The sequence below is a fragment of the Psammomys obesus genome, unplaced genomic scaffold (assembly GCF_907164565.1).
Source record: "Psammomys obesus unplaced genomic scaffold, mPsaObe1.curated_primary_1811, whole genome shotgun sequence".
NCBI lineage: Eukaryota > Metazoa > Chordata > Mammalia > Rodentia > Muridae > Psammomys > Psammomys obesus.
Window position 1 is genome coordinate 24,698,335 of NW_026592118.1, and position 9,941 is coordinate 24,708,275.

Consider the following 9,941-nt stretch of genomic DNA (forward strand, 5'->3'; position numbering starts at 1 on the left):
AAAAAAATCAATGTTTTGTTATATTTTTTATTATTTAAACAATTTTTAAATTTATATATTTTGATCATGTTCTTCTCCTCCCCCAAGTCCTTCCAGATCCTCTCCCCTTCCCTTCCAAACCAACTTTAAGTTCTTTCTCCAAAAAAACAAAAAGATTTTTAATAGCTGTAGAGGTCACTCAGCTTTGAATTATTTTGATAACAGAAAAATTTCTCATCTAACTTCCATGGAGGCTGTACAGGTGGTTTCTACTTTGTTAACTTGTAAATATTGCGTTCAGTTATTAATCTAATATAATAAACTTTCTAAGAATACTTTTGTTGAGCAAATACTGATGAGGCACAACTGTTCTGAATGGCAGTGCTTGCATAAATGACGTCAGGTCACCATGATCCCTGGTAGATATACACATGCGCAGTAACTCCAGGTTAAAAGTTAGCTCTCACCTTTGTGGCCAGAGACTTAAGTTTTCCTAGTAATGACTGCTTGTTGGAATATACAACATCCTCTTCATTATCTTCTCCTTCCATGATAGCACAGCTGTCTGCAGCTGGAAGTGCACACTCTTTTGAGTTAGTCGTCATTACTAATTTAGAATATTTGTATTCCAACCTAGGCAGAAGTAAATAAGTAGATAAGTAATCTAGCCATTTATAGTAATAATAAAGTCATATTTTTTATAAATGTTCATATACGAGCTTTTAAGATAGTCCTGATAGTCCTGCATAATTTCTCCAACAGCAAATTCCTCTTACCCAGGGCTGTACAATTAAATGTTCTCACTTACCAACCATCGACATAAAAATATTCCCCAGAATGTCAGAAAATCAGTTCAATACAGTAAATTTTACCATCGATTTTACATTGACCTTACTGTCCAATTATACAGAACAGTTCTAAAACAAAGAAAAGCCTCAAGGTCAGAATGTATTTCCTTAACGTATTAATGTGTCAATATTATTTCACTGTCACATTTTCTAATGTTTAGATAATGATGATGAGAATATCAAGCAGGTGGCTGGCTTTTTTTACTGTATCCCTACTACATTTGTGCTTTTGTTATTTACTTATGACCTCAGATATGAAAATTATTCCTAGAAATTAGAACACACATGTTCCCACTAAGCTCTAAACCATCAGCAAAGACTCAAGCCCTGTAATAGATACATGCAAGACTGGGACTTGGCATTCAGCACCAGAGTCTTTGAGACCTAGAATAAATAGATATGGTATTTGCCCATTTGCTCAGACTGCTTCTTTGAAAACATCTTTGTAAAAGAAACTGAATTGGAAGGATGGAACAAGAAGTCAGATTATGTCAGAGAAAGTAAAACAGACCCAGAGAAACGCAGACCCACCTTCCGGCTCAGCCCTGCTCCTATCTGAGTAGCTTAGACTTTTTCATTTTTATAACTAAAGACTAATTCAATGGTCAGTAATGCTCTTTCCACTTTCACTTATCAAAACAAGAATCACTTATTCTCCTTACTTTCTCAAATGCCTTGCTTACACCTTCCTCACCAGAAATGTCTTGTGGCATGGAAGGAAAGAACAACATACAAAAATTAGGCCTAAATTTCTCACAGCATAAACAGGTGTTCCAGTTTTTATAAGGTCATCCCAATGAGGTTACTTACTTTTGATTCTTCTTCCAAAAGTAGCATGTTAAAGCCACCAGCAAAACAGCTGTGAATGCCCCCACACCAGCTCCCACTTTCAGCCAAAAATCAACTGTTTCACAGGTTGACAACTTTTTCTCGGGCAAAGTAATTCCTTTAATGCACCACTTAGGTTCATTCCATACGTACAGTATTTCCTTTTAAAACAAACAAACGAGACCATAGATGAGCTTAGGATTGAATGGTAAAAGCTAAAACTGATACTGAGCCAACTTATCACAGAAGAAAGAGTTTTGCTAATTCTATTCTCATCATAAACATAAAGGTTATTTCCCACTCAGTTAATATGATTGAATACTAGGAAGAAAGAGTTATAGAAAAATGAGTAAATGATGAAAATGCAAAATTAAAATAAAAATGTTTGCTGTCCCATCAGAAAGGTTTACCACATGCTGAAGTAGTAGAATAAAAATCACTCCACTTTGACACTTCTCTAGAGATTCTTTCCTTAAATTTTGATGATGCCAGACTTTCACCCTTGTTCTTAAATACAATCTCAGGTTACTTAGTACAACTAATTGGAATGGACTTCACATATCCAATCGGTAGGCAAGTTAACCCAATAAACCTGTCCCTGAATGCAGTGGCCTACTCACCCTGGTCCTGGGATACCTAAGTGTACCACAAGCTCACCAACTGGAAATAGCTCGTGTAAAGATAGGTGCCCAAAACACACGCTGCTTTTACCAAACTAAGGAGGGCATTAACCTCGGGTCATCACTGCTCATAGCAAGCATTCTCACCCTCCCAAAGTAGAGAGTTCAATTCCTAATGTGTCCTAAATAGCAGTGACAAGAAACCAGTGAACAAAAAAGCCAATGCGCTGGGTCTTAACAAGCATTTTTTTTTTAAATAAAGTGATAAAATGAGGCAGATCAAATATGGAAATCAGAGTTCAGCACAGTCTTCCTTTTATACCTTAACACACATTGTGACCAGCAGTTATTTGCGTGATCCATAAGTCCAGTTACATGGAGCATTTCGTTTCACGTCTGCTTTGTCATTAAATTTTCTGGTGTATGATGGTCATGTTACCTGAACTCTAACAAGGGGATCCAGCCATGTTTCACTTTATTGTTGTACGTGCATACACACATTTCTACTGTGAGTTTTGAACAATACGCAGGAGAATGGTTTAGGATCAAGAAAACGTTCAGTTTTCTCTTAGATCTTCTTAGAAAGGGTTATCATTTTTATTGAACTAAACATCAATAAGTTACTTTTGAAACGGGTGACATTTTTATGAGAAAGAGGAGAAACACACTTAAGATAACCCCACCTCTCGCAGCATAAGCCAGAGTAAATGTAAACTCTAGTACATGGGAACCTCATTTAAAGTACATTTTACCAACACCACCAAACATGCTTATGTGAAAGCCTAGACGGTTCTAACAAATACTATAAACGAAAGAAGTAAATAAAAGATATATGTAAAAGCCCCATTGACTAGATTCTAAACATCTCAAAAACTCAAAATTATAAAGATATATGTAAACCCAACATGTCAAACTATTCACTCAGCACCTCAGATACTGTCAAAGAAAGAAATATAACTGGGAAAAGTTCGTAGTCACTCTAAAAGTATTCATGGGAAAGCTTGATCCTATCATCTGATCAGGAATCACGGGGAATGGACAGACAGCTGACACAGCAGCTGAACAGTTCCTTATTCCAGCATGGAGGGGGGATTTTGGAACCGGATGAAGATAAATTTAGTGATAAATTCGAAAGCATTTCTCTTACTGATAACACAGTATCGCTTTAAATCTTTATTGCTGTGTAATGTTTGGTATGATGTTTAACACATACTTAGAGCCTGGTATAGACTTTTGAGATCTCAATTTGATAAGAGTGCTTTCCTCACAAGCCATGAAGTCTTTTTGCTTCTATCAGCTATGCGTGAAGGACTCACACTCTGTAAACTATACACTTCCGTACTTGAAATACTTACAGAACAGTGGACATACATGCCCGGTCAACACAAAGTGGGAAACTGAAAAGAACAGGGAAGGAACTAGGACTGAAGCAGTCCTTACAAATTAAATTCTTAGAATTTTAAAAGATACACATTGAAATATGTTTGCGGTCACTGCTTTTGCTCAGTGGTGAAGCTTTAGCATCCAAAGAAATCCTCATTTAGTCACAGACACGATGGAGAATAGCAGTTGATATATGCTCAGGATGACTATGTAGGTTGGTCCTTACCTGCAGTCCTCTCTTGCAGGCTCCCTCGATCTCATGGAAGTCATGCTCCGTGCACAGAGGGCAAGCCTCTGCACTCTCCCATAGAAAGTAGAATGTACAGCCATCACAGGTGCCCGCTGGACACTTGCTAAAATTTTAAAGAAACAGCAGCTCTTTTAATGCATTCAATCCACTCCAGTTCCCAAAGCTCACTGGGGAGAAAACACTCATAGAAAACAAAAAAGGCCTAAAGAAGCTGAGACTGAAGTGATAGCCCTTCATGTTGCTACAATCTTGGTGGCTAGAATAAAACAGATGAATAATGCCGAGTACGGTGAGAAAGTGGGGAAATTGTGGATGGGAATGTGAACAGGCCCCTCTACTTTCAGACAGTCTTGCAATTCTTCAAACAACTACACATGAATGTACCGTATAATGTGTCTACTCAAAGGTAGAAGCCCAAGAGAGCAAAGTGTATCCCACACAAATGTTGGTAATGAATATTCACAGCAGGGTTACTCAGAATAACCAATGGTGGAAACAGCCCAAATGTGTAAGTGTAATTGTCTGATGGACTTCTAACTGGCTATAAAGGAATGCAGCAATGATAGATGCCACAATTTGGATGAACCTTGAAAACACTGTGCTCAGTGGAAAAGGAGCCAGAAATAATACACATTATATGATGCTACCCCATATGAAAGTCTAGAATAGGGACAGAGAGCAAATAATTTGTTGCTTAGAACTCAGAAGAGTTCTGAGGGTTAGTACACAGGAAGATGAAGAACAAAGGTTCAGAGATTCCTTGGAAAATGATGAAAATGACCTAAAATTAGTTGTGGTCATGACTACATACTTCTATTAGGAATCTGAAGAATCACTGATTTGTACACGGATTGAATAGTTTACATGGCTTGCATAGAATTATAATTCTATACAGCCACATCTGTATAGAACTTTTATCCTGAGTGTATATGCGTGTGTGTGTGTGTGTGTGTGTGTGTGTGTGTGTGTGTGTGTGTAGTGTTCATGGACCTGCTGCACTGCTTCTGTGGCAATCAGATGAGCAACTTGCAAGGGTCAATTCTCTCCTTCTACCTACCATATTGGTTTCATGAATCAAACTCAAATCATCAGGTTTGGCCACCAGCATGGCACCTTTATCCACTGGTCTATCTCACTGGCCCCAAGCTGTTTTCTTTGAAACTTTAAGGGACTGACACAAACTGTTACCATAAGAACTTCTGGAAATGTTTCTTGGAAGTTTTGGGATCAAAGCTGAGTCTAGAACACTTACAATAAGTAACACAGAAGGAAGCAAAGAACTTCCTACCAAAGGGATGGAAATGGTATGATAAACTGATAGAAAAACACACATCAGTCACTCTTGCTGGACCCCCAAAGGTAAAGCAACGAGGATAGTTAGGAGCCAGAGTCCTAAGCCTCAGATGTCAAGCAGATTATAGTTTCCATTGAAGACAATATACCTCAGAGAGGCAATTTTTGAAGAGAACCTGTGTCTCTCATAGCAGAAGAAAAACACAGCCACGAGAGTTTCAGAAGTGAATCAAGCAGCCATCAGGTCAACATAGCACTCCACACTGCAGTACGATCCTGGTTCTCCTGGACTGACGAAGGGGTGAAGATACAGATGAGGGACAGAATAGACCCGGCTAGATTACACTGAGAAACCATGGGTAAAATCTAAGTAGATTCTGTATAACTGTAAATAATATTTTAGTAACCCTCAAACAGGCAGCATAGACAGTCTGTGATAGATCATGAGCTACTCATATAGCACAAATGTCTCTTCCCCATAAAAGGAGGAGTAACTTTCACATTGGACAGAGCTGGGCCCAGGGAGCATGCATAAGGCTTGTGGACCCCTCTATCCGATCCCAATAAAGATGATTGGTATCCATTTCTGGCCATAAGATCCGTAGAAGCTCACTGGGCAGGGAGACTGGACAGTATTCCTCCCTTAGAGATCCCCCGACTCTTGGGAGTTTTTCTCACTTTCCCTTAATTCATCCACTTTCACTCTGCTCACCTCCTTGTCTCTGGTTCCATATTCTTCCTGGGAATGAGACAAGGCCCTTGGAAGCTACTGTATCAGGGTAACATTGGTGACCATTGATCATGTTACCCTAGTTCCCTTAGTCAAGCTCACCAAGAGCCAAGAAAGGCTCCATTAGACCCAAAAGCCTACATCTATATACAATTCAAAACTATTTTTCTAGATACCAGCAAATTTTCAAATTCTTAGTTAACTAAATACATTCCAAGACATCCTAAAATATGAACACAAAAATGTCTAAACATTTAATGGTTGACCTCATTGTTTTAACAAGCCAGTCTTTCCAAAGTATCTGTGCTGTGGATGAGATAGATCCAGTTCAGATGCAAACAAACAATCCTTCTTACATTATGCAGTAAAAGTGGCCTAGGTTTTGTTTTGTTGTTTGTTTGTTTTTGTCAAAGACAAGCAATAATAGTAAATTTCTCTTTAGGGAAAAAGTAAAAATAATTAGCTGCCTTCATCTACCTATTTATAAAACAAAAAAAATAATATGTACACACTAATAAACAGGGGCTTAAAAGAAGAATAAACACAATGAGTAAAAATGATACCACACAAAGTATCATTCCCTACTCCCAGTCTTCTAGGTCAAAACAGGCAATTCAAAATAGTTCTTTGATTTTTTTTTAATATAACTTTCAACTTCCAACTAGAAAGGTATTCCAACATAACTCTTATCTTCAATTTTTAAAATAGCTATATTTTTGATCATTTAACAGAAATTGTTCTTGTGTCCTTCAGCTCAAATCTCTTCTCAAGGTATTTTCTGCTCTCTCTTTCCAAGAAGGGCGAGCTAGAGAAGGAACAAACTGTTGATCCTCAGGTAGGGAGAAAAGAGTAAGTCTGCTAAACTCTGAAAAGAAACACAAATGAAAATTAAAGTTGCGAAAACTTCTGGAGATCACTCAAACTGGACTTTAAGCTGACAATTTCCCTCCTTCCCCTGCCTTGTTTTTGTAACTTGTCAATGTGGAAGCTACCCTGTCTTTACTGGACAGTTACAATGCATGAGAAGAGAGAGGCAAACTTGGGAAGCTTACAGCACCACAAAAAATTTAAGACTATTAACAATGTGAGTCAATTTCTAAAGAACTGAAAAAAAAAATACAAAAACTTCAAGAAAAAAAAAAAAAACACCTAGACATTCGTGTCATTTATAAGGCTGTTGTGTCAACACACTAGTGGTAAGGTACCTGCCCTTGGTAGACTTCACTTTTTAAAGGATACACTTAGGTTAAATACAGTTTAGAACCAAGCCCATGACTCTTTTTTTAACCCAATGACTCTTTTACCATGTGTGGCACTCGATTTTGATTCTTTGGTACAAACTGAGTTTCAGAGTCTGGATCAAGCCATCCCTGTGAGGAGCACTAGGGTACACAGGCCGTCATGTGACCTGCTGCTGCCTACTCCTCTCAGCCTTGGCAGCTCCTGGAATAGCCTCTCTCTGTTGCAGATCCTGGGCATTGGGAAAAGGCCTTCTCATGTTGGACACATTAAAACACGGTATCTTACCTCATTTTCTAAAGGACAAGTGCAATTGTATGTAACTGTGTCTTACACTATTTGGTCTGCTAGAGCAAAACACATTAACTTGAAAAATAACAGAATACTATTTTTTAGATTTGCAGAGGCTGGGAAATCCCAGAGCTCCCAGAAGTTCCCAGAGCTTCTGAGTGAGGGCTCGCCCTCTGTTTCTATCTTACACTGTGTACTCATACGGCATACACATAAGCATACAGGCTAGCTAGCTCTTTAGGGAACCATTATACGAACAGCAATGTCATTCATATTGCCAGAGTCTCTGTAACCTAACCACCTTTCAAAGCTACTGCTCTCTAATATCCCCAGGCTGGGACCTAGCATTGCAATGTCATTTTCACATATGAATTGAGGGAACACACACTCTCAGACCTAGACAACTGAATTTTAACATAAGGACATTTTTTACATGTGACTCTTAGATCCAGAGATATACAAGCACACCTTTTAACTACTCCCCTTTCTAAAGATTGATCTCTAGATTAATTTCCAAAAGTTAATACCTGTTCGAGACCACATTATTTAACTCACCCTAGTTTCTTTTTAGCTATAAATTGTTTTCCTTAGTGGAAAAAAGTTGTTTTATCATCCCTTCTTCAAAATTGCTCTAAAAAAGACACGAATGTTTCACGATGTGATTATATTCATGTCTTAAGATGACTTACTCATGTTTTTGTAAATTCATGTTGAATTGTATAATTTTGGCAAGTCTGCATAAAAGTTTTCCATTTCTTGCTCACAGTGTTTTTGCGTATATTCAAATGTTCATAAAGCTTTTACATGCATCAGTTCATGTCTCTTCTAGGGACATTTTTTGTCTTAATCTTTGTGTTATCTTATTTTTCAAATTCCGTTATCTATTATCTTTCTGTAAGGAGTCAGAGAGAAAAGATAAGGAACTCATTTAGCCTATCTCTAACTCTTAATTTCAAATAGACAGACTTTTTTTTTTTTATCTCAATAGGCTTTTCTTGGTGTCTCAACCAAATACTGCGTTAGAGTCCAATAAACCTAACGACTTTGATATAAAGACTAAATTTGAGCCTGTGGTATGAAGCCCTAGAGTATCCCACTCTCAAACACCATCAGCACAGAACTGTGAAGCATCTCTTCGGTGAGATGCAGCATCTTTAGAGGTCATGCTGATGAGGAAATGAACTTGAATTCTGCAAGAGGGTCTCACAAAATAATGTTAGACTAACTGGAAAAGAACTATAGCATTTGAATATGCTCATAAACTGGCAGGAAGGAAAGAGAGATGAAGATCATACTCTTACATGAACATTAATGATGAATGTTTGAAAAAGGCAGTTCCATGAAAATAAGACAAAAGCAACTTGCAGATCTGCTCAGCTGGGTCCTGGGATTAAATCTGCTGTTTGCCTCCTTATTTAGTGTGCCTCTTGACAAATCTCCACTCAGGGCCCATTGAAGGACAGTAGCTTGAAATACCAAGATGAAAAAGCATTTTGTCATGAAAGAACAAGAGCGATTAGGAGGTTACTCCATCCCAGGTGTGGTCCTCAGCAGCTTCACAACCTCACGCTCGATGCTTCCTACTGAGTGAAGTGAGTATGTTTAACTCAAGGACTTCACAATAGATCTGTTATCAGAGCCTGCTTTCTAAGAAGGCACTGGTGTAATCTTTTCACTAACTCAAATGTCTCATGCCTTTAAAAGGGCTGTTCTAGGAATACTCACAGATACATTTTCCCTAACAAATGGAGTCTCTTCATCTCCACGCCCATCTGTCTGTACTCCTGACCAGAGGTCAGCAGTCCCTCATAACTTAGTCTGCAGTGAAGCAGTAAAGTTTGTTAGAAAAAAAGTCTCAGAAGACACTTGGCTGGCAGAGTTTATCTGCCAGAGATGCCACACTGTCAAGTTCTCATCTATAGCACCTCATCCACTGCACACACTTTTCAGGATCAGGAACCACATCCATACATCTGCCAGATCAAGCAGACAGGCTGAAGTTTCTGATCACAGATGAAACGGAAGTCCAGACAGCAAAGCCCCTCTCACATCCACACTTAGAACACACACACTCCCCTCTTCTCCCTGTCCAGACTTTCCCCTTTTCGAGAGCTAAGCGTCTTTTGGAAGTTTTCCTGACCACCAAGGTTCAAAGACCCTGCTGACATTAAGAATACTGAAGTCACTTTTGCCTGGTTGGCCAAGAATAATTCCTGATGTGGCACTATTGCCAAGGTCTCCCTCTGAGATTTCCTGGAGAGCAAGAGGCATTTCAAGGCTGAGTTAGCATCTTTTCCTTGAAGATTTTAAAGCTTCCTAAAAGATGCAAAAATAAGTCTTCCTCAAAAGTGGTCTGAGAAACCTGTCTATTACTTTCCTGTTAGTTGGAGATCTTTATTCAGCCCTGCAGAAAGAAAGAAAGAAAGAAAGAAAGAAAGAAAGAAAGAAAGAAAGAAAGAAAGAAAGAAAGAAAGAAAGAA

General features: G+C 38.5%; 1 protein-coding gene across 3 annotated transcripts in view; it reads right to left on the bottom strand.

The window, feature by feature from the left end:
* Window positions 1-9,941, bottom strand: part of Elapor2 (endosome-lysosome associated apoptosis and autophagy regulator family member 2) — a 166,425-nt gene that overhangs the window by 16,569 nt on the left and 139,915 nt on the right. For 2 of the 3 annotated variants that reach the window (XM_055612798.1, XM_055612797.1), the window contains 3 exons: window positions 3,885-4,011; window positions 1,638-1,816; window positions 447-612 (listed from right to left, as the gene is read on the bottom strand). In XM_055612798.1, the coding sequence (XP_055468773.1) occupies window positions 447-612; window positions 1,638-1,816; window positions 3,885-4,011 (472 nt within the window). Of the gene's footprint in view, window positions 1-446; window positions 613-1,637; window positions 1,817-3,884; window positions 4,012-6,769; window positions 6,797-9,941 lie in introns of those variants that run through there. The other variant, XM_055612799.1, reaches the window with a different exon arrangement.